The 20,770-nt window shown below is 32.7% G+C and overlaps 1 protein-coding gene across 1 annotated transcript in view; it reads right to left on the bottom strand.

Moving 5' to 3' along the window:
• LOC114336294 (allatostatins MIP) overlaps positions 1-20,770 on the bottom strand; it is a 709,306-nt gene that overhangs the window by 58,907 nt on the left and 629,629 nt on the right. Inside the window, exon 3 of the mRNA XM_050659891.1 lies at positions 17,526-17,702. Within this exon, the coding sequence (XP_050515848.1) occupies positions 17,526-17,702 (177 nt within the window). The remainder of the gene's footprint in view (positions 1-17,525; positions 17,703-20,770) is intronic.

Below are 20,770 nucleotides of genomic sequence, written 5' to 3'. Positions count from 1 at the left end.
AAACATATACAGAAGATATCGAAGGACTACTCAATTTTTTAACTAAAATCCATCCAGCATTAACTCCCAAGTATCTGAAAAGTCGCTGTACAAGATTAAAAACTAAGATTAATAAACAGCTATTATTATCCGCTTTCTCTACTGATCACAGTGAATACAGCAGCGACGCCTCTGCTGAAATTTAATACAACATTCAACTGTATACTGCAATGGAACCTAAATGGGTATTACACCCATTTAGAAGAACTTAAATTAATTATAGCTAAGTTTAAACCATCTGTAATATGCCTACAAGAAACCCACTTCAAAGAAGATAACTGTCATAATTTAAGAAACTATACTCCGTATTATAAGAACAGAATAACTGCTAGCCATGCTAGTGGGGGAGTAGTAATATATGTCCATAACTCATTTAATACCGAAGTAATACGTTTAAGAACTGAGTTGGAGGCAACAGCAGTATCTATAAAAGGCCCCCACAAAGTCAATATATGTAATATTTATTTTCCTCCGAACTTAGACCCGTCCATAAAAGAAATAACTGAACTCTTCAATCAAATTCCAGAACCGCGTATTATATTAGGCGATTTTAATGCCCACAATATACTTTGGGGAGGTAAAAAAACAGATTCCTTGGGACGTAAAATCGAACAAATTGTTACAGATTCTAATATGAATATCCTTAACGATGGAAGAATCACAAGGTTCAATATTTCCACCGGCAATGGATCCCCAATAGATTTATCCCTCTGTGACCCTGTCTTACAACCAACTCTGTCGTGGGATGTGACATCCCATTTGCATGAAAGCGATCATTTTCCTATCCTAATTACGAACAATAACCATATCTCCTCATCAATTCCATCCAATAAATGGTGTCTGAAAAATGCAGATTGGTCTTTATATTCCTCTTTAATTTCACAAAAAATTTCTCAGTTGGTTCAGCCCTTTGATACAGACATTGATATTAACTCCAAAGTACTCCATCTCGTACAGTTTTTAACGTCAATAGCTCACGAGTCCATAGGTTATTCAAAATTTCCAAAAAAACGTGCTCCAGTCCCGTGGTGGAATTCCCACTGCGAAGCAGCAATTAAAGAGTCAAAAAAGGCGTTTTATAAATTAAGAAGGCACCCAACTTTAAATAACCAGCTAGAATTCAAAAGATTAAGGGCGTATTGTAGATACACCTTAAAGAAGAGTAAGAGAGAAGCCTGGAAAAATTATGTATCATCTTTAAATCCATCTACCCCGACTTCTGAGGTTTGGCAAATGATAAGCAGAATGTACGGGAAAAAATCATTTAACACCATTCATTACCTAGAACATCATAACCATATTTATTCAACTAAGCAAGAAATAGCCTCCGTACTAGCAAACGTATACCAACAACATAGCAGTGACGAAAATCTATCTACAAGTTTCCTAGCCCATAAAAATAAATTTAATAATGCATGTATAAATCTTGATGACCACAATAATTTACCTCTAAATGCCATATTTACGATGGATGAACTGTTAGAAACTTTAAACAAAGTTAAAGACACTAGCCCAGGGCCTGACAACATCCCTACGACATTTTTAAAAGCTATGCCAACGGAAGGAAAACAATATCTTTTGGATCTTTATAATTTCATTTGGACAAATAATATTTTCCCCATTGATTGGTACGATTCCATTATTGTACCAGTTCTTAAACAGGGCAAGAATAAATCGGACCCAGAGTCTTACCGACCAATCTCCCTAACATCTAATATGTGCAAAGTACTTGAAAAAATGGCAAGCAACCGACTAATGTGGTACCTAGAAGATCGACAGCTACTTAGCCCTATACAAAGTGGATTTAGAAAGTCCAGATCTACATTAGACAACATAGTGGATATTGAATCTGTAATTCATGAGTCATTTGGATGTGGTCAAGAATGTCTGGCTGTATTTTTTGATATAACGCGTGCATATGATATAATCTGGAGATCAGATATCATAAGAATCCTGTCAAGTTGGTCGATTAAAGGAAATATTATCAAGTTTATTAATAATTTTTTATATAGGCGAAACTTCAAAGTTCGAATAGACAACTTTCTTTCAGACTCTAAAATCCAATTAAACGGTATTCCTCAAGGGTCTACTCTTAGTGTTGCACTTTTCCTTATTGCCATCAATGACATCGCTAAGTCACTTAGCCCATTAGTCAAAGCCCGTCTATTTGCTGATGATCTTGCTATATTCTGTCGTGGTAAAAATATATCAACAATGACGACCCATATACAGCAAGCCATTTACAAACTAGAGAATTGGTCGAATACTACTGGCCTAGAATTTTCACCCACTAAAACGAAAGCAATGATCTTCAGTAAAACTCCAAAGAAACAAGTAAATCCACCGAAACTCTTCCTAAAAAATTTACCAATAAAGTATTCAGAATCGATCAACTTCTTGGGAGTAAAACTGGATAGCCGACTATCTTGGCAAGACCACATCCACTCTCTCCGTCTGTCAGTTCAAAACGGCCTTAACTTAATGAAAAGTATCTCTCATAAACAATGGGGTGCCGATTTCCAAACTCTTATGACTGTATACAAAACCCTAATTCGTTCAAAACTAGATTATGCTGCTGTTGCCTACAACTCAGCCAAAGGTTCACTATTGAAAGTGCTAGACACAGTTCATAATTCAGCAATTAGAATTGCACTGGGAGCACACTACACAAGCTCAGTTGAGTGTATGTATGTTGAATCAGGCGAACCATCCCTTCAACTCAGGAGAGAATACCTTAGCCTCATGTATGCCTTAAGAGTATCAACTAACCCACATGTACCTGTTTATAAAAACACATTTACAGATAGATTTCCATCGACATTTAATTGTGGGAAAAGATTGGATCCTCCGTTTTATCATCGAGTGAGAGCAACGTTACAGAGCTTAGACACAATAATTCCACACACTTACAATACTTTTAAAGTCAGCCAACAAATATTACCATGGACAATTGCTCTTCCTGCTTGTAATACAAACCTATCTGCATTCAAGAAAGGTGACACACCAGCAAAAATCTTCAATCAGAGATTATTAGAGATATTAAATGGTTTTAATGATCACATCCATATTTATACCGATGCATCCAGATCTGCAAATGGAGTAGGAGCGGCTTTCACAACAGATAACTATAACAGCTCCTACCAGCTCCCTCCCCAAACCTCCATATTCTCAGCTGAACTCTTTGCTATCCTCCAGTCAATAAAGTTTGTTAACACACATGACATCAAATTCTCAATAATCATTAGCGATTCCCTAAGTGCATTAACGGCCTTGAGGCGGGTATACCCCAAACATCCTATCCTCCTCTTAATTAAGGCGGAACTCTTGATATGCCAACAAAATCAAAGATTAGTTCAGTTCCTCTGGGTACCATCACATTGCGAGATAAGTGGAAATGATAAAGCTGACACATTAGCAAAAAATGCGAGTGAGAATCCCTTAACAGACATCATAACTACTTGCGTTCATACTGATCTAAAGCAATATTTTAAAAACAAGATGATGACAAAATGGCAAACAAATTGGAACGAATTAAACTCTACATTAAGAACAATCAAACAAAGTATATCACCGTCGAAACATCCTACAAAGAGAAGAGACCAAGTGCTCATGTCCAGATTGCGACTTGGTCATACGAAGATCACCCACGACTTTTTATTAAAGAAGGAAGCCCCTCCGATGTGTTATGTGTGTGATAGTGAACTAACAGTGCAACATATAATAATAGACTGTCCCCTCTACGTTATAGAACGGCAACATCATCAGTTACCAACTACAATTAAAGATTGTTTAAGTGAAAGTAATTCATGTAAGACTCTTAATTTTTTACGTACTATAGGACTCATTAACCAAATTTAATATACCAATTTTGTAATTTGATGTAAATACAGTTCATTGCTAATAACCCTTGTGGTTGAAGCAAATTGTAAATAAAAAAAAAAAAAAATAATACCATTATTAAAGTGTGATAAACTAATAATTTTAAAATATATGTAATTTAATATCTTGACGAAAGTTATATCTACATATTTTTAAAATATCATTTTATATTATTCATAATAGACCCTACATACCCTATAGACCCTATAGACCCTATAGACCCTACACTTTTTTGCGATGAGGTTATTTAGCAACATCTAAAAACATAAAAATATACAGGGTGTTTCACTAAAATTAAAATTATGGACTCTGCTAGACTTACGGGAATCACCCTGTATATTTAAATTAATGTTTAAACAGTGCATATTTGAATTTAAAAGTTGACGTGGCCTAGAGTTTTTATAATTTTCTAAAATAACGGTACAAACAATTTTATTCAATAAGTGGTCTTCATACAGTATAATTTCACCCTGTATCATTCGTAATACACAATGCATGATATAGTTCGTTGAAATCAGGTTTTAGGCATCTTTTAAAAATATAAAATATTCCATCCTTTAAAAATCGTGAATCACCTTGTAGATTTAAATTTATGTTTAAAAAGCGCACATTTATATAGAGTTGCGAAAAAGTCTAGCAACACGTTATTTTCTCGGAAACCACTAAAACGATTCTTATAGATTTTGGTGGGTAAGGGTCTTTTAATGCGGCCGTTATTATAGTGGTAATTACATTGTTGTCAATTCTTCCGTTTTTCTAAAAATATAATGGACTTTCTGATTTCAAACGAAACCCTCTATATTTTTTAAGTTTTGGAATCCCTAAGGGATACTGATTATTTTTCATATAATATTCCCTATACCTAAATGCCATATTTTCGGAGTTATTGCTACATTTATTAAAAAAAAATTAAACAATTTATAAAAATCAATTTATTTGGCCCGGATAGACATTAATTATTTTAGGTTCTTTGAATCATTATGAACAAAAAAAGTCTGTTTAATTTTTCTTTAAAATTAATGGTTTTCGAGTTATAAACAATTTAAAACTGAAAAAATAACAAGAAATTCGTTTTTAAGGTTCAAAAACACAAGTAAAAAAATTATTTTTGAAATTACAAAGTACCTAAATTCAAGATTGAGCCTCCTTCTATCAAATACCTATAAGAGTTTTTGGCACGTTTTATTGTAAAATATTGTTTTTTTTTTTAATTATTAATGAAGCGCAGGTGAGAGAACGGGCGATATAAAAAAATACGAAAAAAATATTTTTAAGAAATCCTTTTCTTTTAAAAAAAATTGAAAAAATCTAACACTTTCGTCAAAGAAAAGCGTGGCGCGTCTTTATCGAATAAACAACGGTTTTCGCACCACGCTTTTCTTTAACGAATGTGTTAGATTTTTTCAACTTTTTTTATTTTTTGCTTTTTAGTTGATTTTTTATAATATGTTTAATTTTAGTCACTCGTAACTAAAGAAAAGCGTCTCTTAAAAATATTTTTTTCATATTTTTTTATTTTTTACTTTTTAGTCTTACACTTTTCAAACATTAAAATACATCGTCATGTTTAATAAAATATGTATACAACATATGATGTAGAAACATGAAAAACTTTATTGTTTATTTAATGAAGCAACAAAAAAATTTTTATTGACTATTCGTGTATTGTTCCCGCGAATGCATATGTCTGCAAATTTTTAGTCATTTGCACTGAAGAAAAGGCAGTCAAATTAACGTCCAAAGATTTGACCCAAACGATTGAACTAAAGAAAAGCGTTTAATTAATTAATAAGACAAAACGGATTCTAATGTTAATTATAGCACAAAATGTCTCTACCGGTGGTTTTTCTAAGACTACGATAAAAACACGAATTTTTTGAATTCGAGTTTTGGTTGAAGTTTTGTTTCCTATTGAAATTTGACACGAATAAACGCCAATTTAAATATAAGCAAATATATGAACGTTCAAAATTTGAACCCTTATTGTTTATTTATGAAGCATAACGTAAACAATTAAGAGGATCGGTACGTATTTCCGGCTGCAATGCTATTCAAATGGGGATTAATTTTTTTCGAATTCTGAGAAAACTAATAAGTATTTTTGAAAAATTTAACGCAGAATGAAAGATTACGTTATTAGCGAGGGCCGAAAGTCCCTAAGAACTTCTAAAATGTTTATTTTAATAAGTTATAGGGGTGAAAAGCTAAGAGAAAATGTAGTGTGATTTTTAATTTCAAATATCTCATTCGAAAGAAACTTCGTATATATTCTAATGGACTTTCGGCCCTCGATAATAATTTGGTCTTTCATTTTGTGCTTAAATTTTTTAAAAATATTTATTAGTTTTTTCAGGATTAGAAAAAAATGGGCACCATGTCCGTGGAAATCGAACATTCGCTATCTTTGTCATACAACGCACTCATTCGAATATAATGTTATGACAAGACTCAAGACAATGACAAGTAGAGATGTGTCTGACCCGCTATTTTGATATAGCAGTTCATTCTGCTGGTTCATTCTGGTCAAAAAGTGTCCACCGAAATACAAAGATGAGAATCTATAAAACCTTAATTCGACCAATAACATGCTATGGCAGTGAAGTCTGGGTGCTGAAAGAAACATCCAAAAACAAACTCGACACATTCGAAAGGAAAGTACTTAGGAGAATACTAGGACCTGTGAGGGAAAACGGAATCTTCAGAAGTCGATACAACAACGAGCTTTATCAACTTTATAAGGAAACGCCCCTGTCAGACTTCATTAGATTACAAAGATTGCAATGGGCCGGACATGTGATAAGAATGGGAGAGGATAGGCTAACAAAACGAGCACTGAATGCTAGAATGCAAGGAAAGAGACCGGTTGGGAAGCCACGAAAGCGCTGGGAAGACACAGTAAACAGCGACGCACAAGCCCTTTTAGGAGTCCGTGTATGGAGAAGAGCAGCCACAGACAGGCAAGGTTGGAGGCAAAAAATAAAGGAGGCCAAGGCTCAATTTGGGCTATAGTGCCGTAGAAGAAGAAGAAGAAGAAGTTCATTCTGCTACTGCTTTTTAACGCTTTTCCGATGATAATAAAATCAATCAAAGAGTTGTTTATTAAATAGTATTGATAGTGTATTTGAAAAATAATTGATTTAAAGCGTACAATTAATAGAAAGTTATTTATTGTTTATATATTATTTATGGAAAATCCAAGTATTTCAAGTCATTAAAGTTCACATAAAAGTATTATTTTATAAGAGTTTGTTCCGATAACCGTAAATAGGTACGAGTTTAGCTATAAAGTAAAGTGCCCATGGTGGCATAAAATGTAGTAAATGCTAATGCTTCAAGTACGTACTACATTTTTAAAGATTTCACTACACTAAAAAAGCATTTGCTTTTCTCCGTAGTATTTGCTACTATTTACCAGCCTACATAGAAGAATGTACTACGCTTTTGAAGTATGTGCTTGTTTAGTAGTATTTTGCTTCAGTTTAAATGAAGTTGGTGGGTGGACGTCTTCGGCTTAGGTATTTTTTTGTTACAATATGGCAGCATTTATGAATGTGTGTCATAGAAAAATTTCCAAACTAAGAAGAAGATTCTTAATTTTTGGGGTCATTCTTTTATCAAATAAAATTTAATAATTGTGAAGAAGATTAACAAATAACAATTGTTCATTTTTATCCTCGCGTAACTCTTTTGTCGCTTCGGATCTGAGTCACTCATTTTTACTCATGTACAATTCTAATAATTTGGTACGTAAAAATGTGAATTCACAAATCACAAGCAACTGGAAAACTAATTCCATCACGATTGGTGTAATGCAGACACGGCTGGCGCTACGCTTTGTAGTGATCGTAGTAATAAATCATTTGATATGACCACAAACATATCTAATACAATCGGCAAAAACTTCCAACAATCCAACATATAGTTTACTCCTTTAAACGAGAATAAAATTTAATGCGAAAATTATTGGTTTACCGATAGATTTTATAGATCATATTTTCACTATAAATTTAAAATTAATTTGAAAAATACAAAAGTAATTAATTTGATTTATGTAAAAAAGTACTTACTTCAATTCAGCTAACCGTCTATTTCTTCGCTTTTCAGTAACACATTTCTTGTAACAACGTCCCATATTTTAATTTGCGCAAATAAAGAAATACATAAAGTCTTTATAAATTAATTGAGTAATACTACATTTATACAACGCAGTTCTTCACATGTTCAAACCTTATCTAAGCTTTTCGTGGTAACAGGACATTATTAAAATAACTTTACAACTTTTTTTCTTTTTCGACTATTTTTGTATAGTATATAAATAATGATAACCACTGAATACATAATTAGTGAAAAAATAATACTATCATTTATACAAGTAAAGGTTTTCCAAGAACATTCAAAAACTGAACGAAACCGAAATAGCCATCTCTACCTTTCTAATGACAATATCACTGTCAACTTAATGTTTACATCTGCAGTTTCCATACCAGTGAGAATTTTATTACACGTAATTTGCCGTGTAAAGACAGAAAAAGTAGGGATAGGCGTAAAATATTTGCGAATTATGTACCCATAGCCTTAACGTAAAAGTGAAATTATGTATAGTTCATATCATTAGCTACAATGCAGATGCAAAAAAACTTAAAATATTGTCTACCCGGGCCGAAAAAATTTATTTTTTTTTAAATTGTTTAAATTTTAATTTACATTTTTTTTTTAATAAATGTAGCAATAACTCCGAAAATATGGTATTTAGGTATAGGGAATATCATATGAAAAATAATCAGTATCCCTTAAGAACTCCAAAACGTAAAAAATATACAGAGTGTTCCATTTGAAATAAGAAAGTTCATTAGATTTCCAGAAAAACGGAAGATTTGAAAACAATGTAGTTACCACTTTAATATCGGCCATATTAAAAGACACTCACCCACCAAAATCCATAAAATTCGTTCTAGCGGTTTCCGAGAAATAATCGTGTGCCAGACTTTTTCGCAACCCTGTATGTATAAAAATCGAACATTTACATATAAAAATTGGATCCTAGCGTTTTTTAAAACAAGGACAGAAATAATTTTATTCGATAAATGCCTTTTACCCTATATATTTCGTAAAGACATGATCCATGGAAAGAAGTTTAATTTTTATTAAACCAATAATGAAAGAGCAATATGAAAATAAAAATCCACCGTAATAATGATTGCAATCATTATATTCTCTTAAAAAAACAAATACAAAATCTTTTAATTGTTAGCCATTATGCTGCGCATTCTATTCAACCGAAAAGCTTAAATTTCACATTGTACGAGAATTTTTGCGACAAATATAATTACTGGAGCAATTACCCCTTTTTAACCAACCCAGTGTATCATTAGTAATCCCGTTTATTAACTCGGCAAGAGAAAACAGTACAACGAATAAATGGATTTGCACATTTTGGTCTGGAAATATGAAATATTTAAGTAATTTAACATAGCTGTGTTTGTGTAATGCTTGCTATATTTTAGTAGTCTGAGATATATTTTTTAAGCACTAAAAGTGACCCAATTATTTACAATAACTTATACTATGTATAATTAGAAGTGCTCAATCCTAGATACCAGGTGTATTATTGAGCGGAGTAAAGACAATATACATTCTTTGTATGAACAATGTAGCAAGCGTATTTACACAATAGGACAAGCATGAAGAATATCCGAAAAAAAGTGGGATGCTGGATACAAATATGAAAACCCTTTACCTGTAATGTAGGAATGTCTCAAACATTAATGGTTTAAAAAGCTTTCGAAAGGTGCAATAATTTATTAAATGAGAGAGTAATGCAATTTTCACAAAACATAATTCTAGAAGTAAAATATTAAAATAGCAATAATAATAATAGACGTCGATGAAATCAGCCAAGAATATGTCGACAATACAGCGCCGAACTATTGGCTCACATCAGGAAAGATATTTACCGAGACAGAGGGTTTCCTTCTTGCTATTCAGGATCAGGTTATTCCAACTAGAAATTACCTGAAATATATTGTCAAAAAACTGCATACAGTATGTAAGAAATATATAAGTAAATGCATATAGTCCAAGTAATGAAGCTTGAAATAGGACAAAACCTCGCAATTTTTACAGAATGGATCGATTTGCTTGAAAATTTGAAAATAAGTAGAGGATGGTCCAAGGATCAAAATCTATATGATGCCGAAAGGCGCTTTTACCATGGGGGTGGTTGGCACCCCCTGTTGGGGGTGGAAATTTTTTATTATATTTTGACCGCAAAAGTTGGTAAAAACGTTCATTCTAAGCAAAAAATGTTCTATACACTTTTTTGATAAAATTAATAGTTTTCGATTTATTCGCTATCGAAAGTGTTAGTATTATATCGAAAAATCAATGTTTTTAATCATTTTTCTGCTAATAACTCCAAAAGTTTTCGTTTTATCAAAACAACCTTACTGAACAAAAATGTACTATTTGAAAAAATAAACAAAACAGTGTTTTTTAATATTTTCTTTAAGACCAACAGTAATCAAGATATACTTTATTATATGTTAGCTCTTCTTTGTCAAATGTTAAATATTGTAGTTTCGAAGTCAAAAGACGGGAAAAATATGCATTTTTCGAGAATAACTTGTTAAAACTAATTTAAAGAATTTAAAAATATCTATCTCTAGAAATAAAAAAGAAGTCTCTAGCTCAAAACTTAAGTGACTTATAATGAAAAGAATGTCAGTTCCTATTTTTTTCAGCGCAAAAGTGGTCGGAAGCAACCCCGTAATTACCACCCTAATTAAAACTAGTCATTGACCTTATTTGGTCTTATTTATTTATGTATTATTAATAGGTTCGAGAAGTTTGACTGACTTAGAATGATTCGTTTTTAAAAAAATGAAGTTAACAACGATTAACGAATTTTTGTAGTTTGGAAAAAATGGCATTTTCTTCTGAATAGAAAAATTAGCATCAGAGATGTGAAAAAATGTTTTAATATTAAATTGTAGATAATTTAATTCCCAAGAATTTCGTATGAAAAAAATTTTTCTATGACAAAAATTAAGTGAGCTATTGACAATTAAAACTTGTAATAGCATGCAAAAACCACCTTTACCAACCCTTTTAAAGTCACCTCTTTTTGTGACTAAAAATTTTAGTACGATTTAATATTAATAGGCTTGTAGATCTTGTAAAAACCTACAAAATTCTTTTATACCAAACTTTCTAAGATACAAAATAAAAAAGTTACGGTTAAAAAATCAACATATTTTTTGAGAAAAAAAAAAAAGGAGAAATCCAATTGTAAACATAATAATGTAAGTTAGCGGTGTTTTTAGTCATTGGCCTTATTCATTCTTTTTATTTGTGTATTATTAATAGATTCTAGAAGTTTGACTGGCTTAAAATGATTAGTTTTAAAAAAACTGAAGTTAAAAGCGAATAAAGAATTTTTGTAGTTTTGTAAAAAATGCAATTTTCTTCAGAATAGAGAGATTAGCATCAAAGATAAGAAAAAATGTTTAAATATGAAATTGTAGGTTATTGAATTCTTAAGAACTTGGTGTGAAAAATTATTTTCTGCGACAAAAATTGAGTGAATAGTAAATGAGTATACTATAGAAGAACATTGATTTTTTCCATATAAAACTAACATTTTCGATAGCGAACAAATCGAAAACTATTAGTTTTATCAAAAAAATGTATGCAATATTTTTTGCTTAGAATTAATGTTTTTATCAACTTTTGCTGTCAAAATATAATAAAAAATTTCCACCCCTGAGATGGGGTGGCAAACACCCCCATAATAAAAGCGCCTTTCGGCATCATATAGATTTTGATCCTTGGAACATCCACTACTTATTCTCAAATTTTCAAGCAAATCGATCCATTCTGTAAAAATTGAGGGGTGAAAAGCTTCGGTTCCTGGACTAATAAGTAAATGCAAATCACAGAAACGCGTCGATGCAGAAGAGATACTTGAGCTAATGAAGCAACGTCGACCGTACAAAATACACCAGAACCAACATTAATACAAGGAAACCCAACGTACGATAACAGAAAGACGAAGCAAGTTTTCAATCCTAATAGCAAATAATTAATATTGAAAAATATCAAAAATTACTAAAAGATTTTTAAATTGAAAACTATACTTACTAAATCAATTTAAAAATCTTTTAGTAATTTTTGATATTTTTCAATATTAATTATTTGCTATTAGGATTGAAAACTTGCTTCGTCTTTGTACGGCCAGATGGCGCTAGCCACCTATTACCATTATTTTGGCTGCAATATTTGGGAAAACATTTCGATGCATTTTAATTGGATTAAGGAGAACAGTGCCTACGTTCCTTCTGATGACGCTCCAATAAGAGCAGAAAACTGCAGTTAAAGGGACTGGCTGCACTCCTTATTCTAATTAAAAAGTAAGATTGTTTTTCCTTCGTATTGCAGCCGAATAAATAAAAATGGTACACACACATTTTTATTTGATAACAGAAAGAAGTAAAACTGCAAAGGAAAACTGGATGAAAAAACGTGGTAAAAATGAGAATCACTACAAGAAAACGGGAACAGCTTTGAGCTACATACAAAGGTTAAAGACATTTGAGGCGCTCAGAGCAACAGTGGCCTAACCCACAAATTGAACATTCTTAGATTAGTATGTCAATAAAAGCAGCAACATTAAATCTTCGAAAAACAAGGGTCTACACAACCTACTATATTTGGCTAAATGGCGCTACATAATTTATAGCGCCATCCCATAAGTATAATGGAAATACGAATGCAAAGATTGCATTTATCTCAAAACTTCGATTATGGGGTTAGGCCACTGTTGCTCTGAGCGCCGAGTATATACAAGAAACACCACGAAACAAAAATGATCAAGGAGACTACATACATAACCAGGAAGAACTAGCTAAAATCTGGAAAGATTATGCTTCGTGCCTATTTACAGACAATAGACCGAATCTGCCAACTACTAACCAACCTGCAGAAAGTTTTTCCGGCCCTCCCGATATTCGGTGGAGTACGCTATATAATAAGCAAAACTTGGCAAAGCCCCTGGACCGGATGGCATTACTACGAAAGCCCTAAAACTGTTAGAAGATATCATCTACATGCTGGTAACAATTTTCAATGCCATTATAACACCGACCACACTCAAACGGATTGGTTTAATTCAACTTTTATAGTTACAACAGGATGCTCAACAGAGTGCAAGGATCACAGACTGATTAGTTTAATGCTTCATTTGCTTAAAGTATTTCTTCGCATACTCTACACAAGAATGTTAAGAAAGCTGGAAGAGCTAAGCGGTGAGACAATTTGGTTGCTTGAATACGCTTATACAAAACTGCATGTACCAACAAAAGAATATAATAATCATATTCCTCAATTATGAAAATGCGTTTGACACCGTAAAACAGGACTTCTTCTTCTTCTTTAAGTACCGTGCCCAAATTTAAGGCATGGGTAGCTTCCATAACAATTTGCCGATATCGTTCCCGATCTTGCGCGGCATGTAATAATTGATCTGCTGATAAGCCAGTCCATTGACGAAGGTTTGGGAGCCATGAATATTTCTTTCGACCAATTCCTCTTTTTTTTTGTCGATTTTTCCATCGAGTATTAATTGCAGCATCCTGTATCTGCTACCTCTCATTGTATGCCCCATATATTCAAGTTTTCTCTTTTTTAGCATCTTCATTAGGCCACCTTCGCCTTGACCTACTCTGTCTAAGACTTTTCTGTTTGAAATGCGTTGAACCCAAGATATTCTGAGCATTCTACGATATGACCACATCTGGAAGGCTTCTAATTTGTACCTTCATGATCCAGGTTTCACATGCATATAGTAATACATAATACACATAACATTTTTGGAACTTGATTATTGTAAATTCAGCTGAGAGTTGCTCAGCGTCGTTGCTAAAACACGACGCAATGATAAACATGCTACACAATGCTAATATTGCACGAGTGTGGCTGAACAAATCAACGAACGTAGAGAAATTTGAAGTTGTAAGAGGGGTACGACAGGGGTGTATTTTGTCTCCTGTGCAGTTCAACCTTCATGTAGAAAATGTTTTTGCAGAGGCACTTCAATTTCTATTGGAGCCATTCTAAAGAGTCGTCCATTCTTCTTCTTCTTCTTATGCAATCCACTAATGCATGTTCGTGATCACGTTTGACCATTTTTCTCTATCCCTTGCAGTATGTATTAGGTCTCCTATGTTTTTTAGTCCTGTCCATTGTTTGACATTACGGAGCCATGACATTTTCTTCCTGCCCACTTCTCTTCTTCCTTCGATTTTTCCTTCAATTAAGGTTTGCAGAAACTGATATCTTTCATTTCTAATTATGTGTCCCAAGTATGCCGTTTTTCTCTATTTAATTGTGCACATCAGTTGTCGTTCTGTACCAATTCTTCTCAGGATTTCTTCATTTGTTATTCTTGCGGTCCAGGGAACTTTAAGGATTCGTCGATAGATCCACACCTCAAATGCCTCTAGCTTATTCATTGTGTTTATTTTTAAAGTCCATCCTTCCATGCCATATAGGAGCACCGACCATATATAGCATTTTGTGAATCTTAATTTTAGGTTAAGGTCAAAGTCAGAGTTCGTAAAGACGTTTCTGAATTTCATGAATGCACTTCTGGCTCTTTCTATCCGACATTTAATTTGCATGTCCAACATCCAGTCTTCACATAGCCAGGTTCCCAGGTACTTAAACATTCTTACGCGCTCTACATCTTGGTTGTTATATGCTAGTCTTGCATTTTGATGTTGACATAATTGACTGCTGATTATAAGGAACTTCGTCTTTTTTATGTTGATGCTAAGTCCCATGTTCTCCCTATGCTCTCCAATTTTATTAAGAAGGTTTTGGAGGTCTTCTATATTGTCTGCTATTAAGACCAAATCATCCGCATATCGTATATTATTGACCCAGGTACCATTCACTTTGATGCCGCTTTCGCATTCCTCAAGAGCTTCCTGGAAGATACTTTCTGAATATAGATTGAACAGTAGTGGGGAGAGAATGCATCCCTGTCTTACACCTCTGAGAATTTTTTGAGCTTGCGTTGTTTCATTATCCACCTTGACGACAGTTGTTTGATTCCAGTAAAGAGCCTCTATGCAACGAATGTCTTTTTGATCTATGTCGAGTTGTTTTAGTATATGTACGAGTTTATGATGTTGTACTCGATCGAAGGCTTTTTCGTAATCTATAAAGCACATCATTACATCTTTCCTTTGATTGTAGCAGTTCTGAGCTAGCACTTGGGTTGCAACTAGTGCTTCCCTGGTACCCAGGCCTTTTCGAAATCCAAATTGTGAGCAACCAATAACCTTTCGCATTTTGTGGAGATTCTGTAGTGAAGAACTTTGAGGAATATTTTTAAAGAATGGCTCATCAGACTTATCAGTCGGTGCTCTTGACACTTTGTTGCGTTGTTCTTTTTTGGCAAAGGGATAAAGATAGATACAAGCCATTGGACAGGAAATTTTCCTTTTTTATAGATTTGGTTGAAAAATCTTTGGAGTATCGTAATTCCCTCTTCATCTAACAATCTGAGTAACTCAACAGGAATTTTATCAGGTCAAACTGCTTTCCTGTCTTTCGAAGTATTATATATACAGGGTGTCCAGAAACTCTACCGACAAACGAAGACAGGAGATTCCTCAGATAATTTTAAGACAATTTAACCCAATTCACCTAGTCCGAAAGTGCTTCCTAAGGGAGCTAGAGCTCTTTGAAGATAGCGCCATGTAATTAGTTTTTCTTAAATACCTCTAGAACACATCTATTTAGAAAAACTAAAACTGGTACGCCTATTTATCTTCCAGAGATAAATCTATTTCATAAATTGCGAGTTTCTAGTACCGGTCATATGCATCCTCTTTGGGTAGGGCAACGGATATTTTATCGCATAACTTTTTTGTTTTCAACTTTTAAGCATTTTTGATACTGGAAAATTAAATTGTGAGGTATTCTAGTACTAAAAGGTACTCTTATTTTAAGTCTGTAGGACAAACCGTTTTCTAGAAAAATCGATTTGAAAGTTTTTAGTTTTGGGAATTTGAAAAAAAAATTGAAAAAAATAAAAAGAAAACAAAGTATTTTACCAACTTAAAGAAAGAGTAACTGTTAGTACTCGAATATCTCATAATTAAATAATCTAGTGTCAAAAATATTTCAAAATTAAAGACAATAAAGTTATGCTATAAAATAACTGTTGACCTACCCAAAACGGACGCCTATGACCGGTTTCAGAAATTCTCCATTAATGAAATCGATTAATCTCTGGAATATAAATAAATGTACCAGTTTTCAATTTTCTAAATAGTTTTTTTTTATCTTTTTTTTTTAAATTCAAAGAACCAAAAATTTTTAAATCGATTTTTGCTAGAAAACGGTGTATCCTATCGACTTAAAGTAAGAGTGCCTTTTAGTACTAGAATACCTCACAATTTATTAATTCAGAGTCAAAAATGCTTAAAAATGAAAGACAAAAAAGTTTGGCGATTAAATACCCGTTGCCCTACCCAAAACGGACGCCTATGACCGGTACTAGAAATTCGCAATGGATGAAATCGATTTATTTCTGGAAAGTAAATACGCATACCAATTTTCGTTTTTCTAAATAGAAGCGTTCTGGAGGTATTTAAGAAAAACCAATTAAAAGACGCCATCTTCAAAGAGCTCTAGCTCCCTTAAAAAGCAGTTTCGGACTAGGTGAATTGGGTTAAATTGTCTTAAAATTATCTGAGGAATCTCCTGTCTTTGTTTGTCGGTAGAGTTTCTGGACATCCTGTATAAAGAGTCCATTAGAGGACATAAAACGGCTGGGTCTTAATGAACATCTCTATAAGACCATGCAGAAAGCTGTACTACTTTCGACGTCCAGACGTGTATGAACTTTTTTGGGAGATACTCCAACATATGAAGTCACCTAGAGCTCGATAACAAAGAAAGAGTACTACCAGAGCTGAATCCTTTTGATAACGTAGGTATGTGGGGTGAGCGAATTTTTCCCTTAGAGGGAGTGGATCCGTGTGGCTAAAACTGGATAATAATAATATATTAGCACTTCGAGCGAAGTAGGGAGCCAAAAATCTCTACATCTTCCGCGAAAGCCAAACACTGATGTTTTTATGAAGTACGTGGTTTGATCTGTTAAATTCGTCCTTTGTTATCATTTACACTACTACATTAAATAACAATGATAACAACTATTCTCTTGTCGGTTAATCATGAGGTGACGAAACAACATGAACTAAATCAGAATTACAAAAAAGTCTCCTGGTTCAAAAACATGTAATGAAAATAAATTACAAACACACACGGTCTACTAATTACTCGATTAATAATAATAACAACATTGTCCAATAGGTGCTGCCAAAAAGATATTGTCGACTCGCAGGAAAAATATTTGTGTCCAAAGCCCGCTGATGAGCCAAATTCCAAAGCCCGACGATAAATTGTAGAAAAAAATATAATAATTTCTTCATGTTTAAAAAATTTTCTGTTAAATTGTCTCATTTTCTGCTTTTCCAGAAGTAAGTTCTGGTAAACAAATCGTTAAAATACACATTCTTATCAATAATAATTACCTGAAAATTTTGCCAATTCCTTTTTTGTACAATAGGTGGAGATGAATATATATTGTGCTCTAAAACGGTTGGGATGCTTCTTTTGAGTCCCCAACCACCATGTAAGCTACTCCAAGCTCGTTTATTATAGGCATTAGAGTTATCGTTCCAGTCATCTCTTTGAACATCATTTTCCATCTAGAAAAAAGAAAAATAAGGCTATTATTATAAAATACCCCAACAATTATAGAGGTATAAATCTACTGAACACCGCACTTAAGCTATACACAAAAGTCCTAACCAACAAAATCAATAAACTAACAACTTTATCAGATGAACAATAAGGATTCAGATCCGGAAGATCCTGCTTAGACGCCGTATCTGTACTGAGACAAATCACAGAAAAGGCCATCGAGTGCAATAAAACAGCATATCTATGTTTTATAGACCTGACAAAGGCTTTCGATCGCATCCAAGTCGAAGACGTCTTACACTTACTGTATAAAAGAAACATACCAATCAATATTATACAAACCATCGAAAACATCTATTTCCATAATCGGATACAGGCAAAGATAAATGGAAAACTAACACAGTTTATACCAGTACAAAACGGAGTCAAACAAGGTGACTTGTTAAGCCCACTGCTCTTTAATATAATCATGAACGAAATAATAGAAGCAGTACGTAAAGGTCATGGTTACACAATGGGTAACAAAGAAATCCAAATATTATGTTATGCAGACGCATAAAAACATACAAAACATAACATCTATAACAGAATTGTTAAACAGCATTATAGCATATAGCAGCGACGTTTGGCCACTTAAAGAAAAATCCGAAAATATGCTCAGAACATCTAAAATGGACTTCTGGAGAAGAGCTGCTGGTATTTCAAGAATACATACAAAAATCATAATTTTTCAGGTTATACTGGTACCATAACACAACTTTTTCTGCAAAACAAAACGTTTTATATTGCTCATTTATAATGCAAATAATTTTTTTTGGAAATTTGTTTTTCAGATTTGATTTACAATTATTTAAATAAGTTAAGGGTCAAATTTAGTTTAGTAGGTAGTATTATATAAAATATTGATTCTTCAGATTTGCAGAAAAAAATTGTAAATCCTTAATAAAAACATGAATTACCGCAGCAATAAGAAAATAAATTTTGTGCAGAAATTACCCATTTTTTATTATTAAACAATAATCCCCTTACATGAATCATATACTTTCTTGGAAATATCTTTATTTTGACCTAAACTTTGATAAACAATTTATTCCAACCTGTACAGAATTACATTTTGATTTTATTTTATTTTATTTTATTGGGCTAAAATATTTATTAGTTTTCTCAGGATTCGAAAAAAAAAAACTGAATGCATTCCAAAAGCATTGGTCCGAAATTTTGCGCCTACGCCCTTAAACATTTAAATTAGTTAATATTTATTAAGCTTTTTTTGTAGAATTCTAATAATACATAATACTAAATAGTCTAGGCGCCAAATAGAGGTCCCCGTGTCATTTTCAATTCTGATGGACAAACTCAACGGTTTCTTATGGATTTTGGGCTGCTGATTACGAATTTAGAGGGGGGATTTCGATCCGAGTGGTCAAAAATTGTTATAAACAATTTAATTGTTTATAAGGCTTTGGCTCATAAACTAAAAGAGATAAAAAAACGTTTCAAAAAAAATTTGTTCCCTAATAAAAACCGAGGAAACAACCGTTTACTAAACTTAAATCCGACAATTACAACTCAAGATATTGTAAAATTAGTGCACAATGCAAATTGCAAATTGCAAAATAAGTATTTTTCGAAGCTTTACCGATCGTAACTCGGCTTCTACGCATGCAAATGAGCCTTATAAGGTGTCCTTTTAAAGCTTAATTAAGAGGCTTCCAAACAAAGTTTGTTAAATTATTTGATTTTCATTTGTTTTAAAGTTATACCCGTTTGAAGTTATAATTTTCTTAAAAAAAATGTATATTAATTTGTTTATAAAGGTTTCAAGCAAACTTGAGCTATAAACATTTATACTTTAATTAACAATAATGATAAAAGAACTCAAAAGGAACAATTTAAGCTTAGAAAATGTTCGTAAGTGTATTTTTGGCTAAGATGTCGATATTTTAATGGCGCGCTATGAGGCGCAAGATTGGCTCACAGTCTTGTAAGTATGTATTCTTCGACGCTTTATCGATCGTAACTCGGCTTTTACGCATGAAAATGAGCCAATATGTCATATCCATATACAAATGGATCGAGTTCTTTTGCAGCATCATCATTGCATATAAACCGAGCATTTATGATGTGGCGGCATACACACAATTGACGGGCCTTGATGATGCTGCAAAAGAACTAGATCCACTATATATGGATATCATATAGATAATTAGACTCTGAAGCCTCAAAAAGTTTTAGTTTTACTGCCTACAAGAACAGACTTGTACCACCATGTAACTGTTAAAATTTCGCTAAGAACTTATGCAGATGTAAAAAAGCTGATATTTCCTGTATATCTCTATGCAGAATTGCAGATGCAAAAAAAATGTTTGTAAAAATAGTATTAATAAATAATGTCAACTTACTTTTTAGTTATACTTCTGAAATATTAGTTTTTAATGTTTTTTTCTGATTTAGTGCAAAAAATAGAAGAAATGTAAATAGAATGAAAGGTGATACGAGGTACAGTATGATGAGTTAATTATAAGAATTATATGATAAAATTTTATTAGGATCTTCAAAAATGAAAACTGAAGATAACGTATGTATACATAGAAATTATAATTTGCATCGAGAAGTTAGCGCGTGAACCTTTACGCGGTGAGCCGATCTTGCGCCTCATAGCGCGCGCCATTAATATATCGACATCTTGGCCAAAAATAACCACATGAACATTTTTATAACCTCAAATTGTTTCTTTTGAGTCTTTCTATCATTATTGTTCATTAAAGTGTAAATGTTTATAGCTCAAATTTGCTTGAAACCCTTACAAACAAATGAATGTACAATATTTTTAAGAAAATTGTAACTTCAAACGGGTATAACTTTAAAACAAATGAAGATCAAGTAATTTAACAAACTTTGTTTGAAAACCTGTTAATAAAGCTTTAAAACGACATCTTCTAAGACTTATTTGCATGCGTACAAGCCGAGTTGCGATCGATAAAGCTTCGAAAAATACTTATTTTGCAATTTGCAATTTGCATTGTGCACCAATTTTACAATATCTTGAGTTCTAATTGTTAGATTTAACTTT

This window comes from Diabrotica virgifera, chromosome 8 (assembly GCF_917563875.1).
Source record: "Diabrotica virgifera virgifera chromosome 8, PGI_DIABVI_V3a".
Taxonomy (NCBI): Eukaryota; Metazoa; Arthropoda; class Insecta; order Coleoptera; family Chrysomelidae; genus Diabrotica; species Diabrotica virgifera.
Note: the sequence above shows the minus strand (reverse complement) of the source record. Positions and strands in the feature narration are given on the sequence as shown.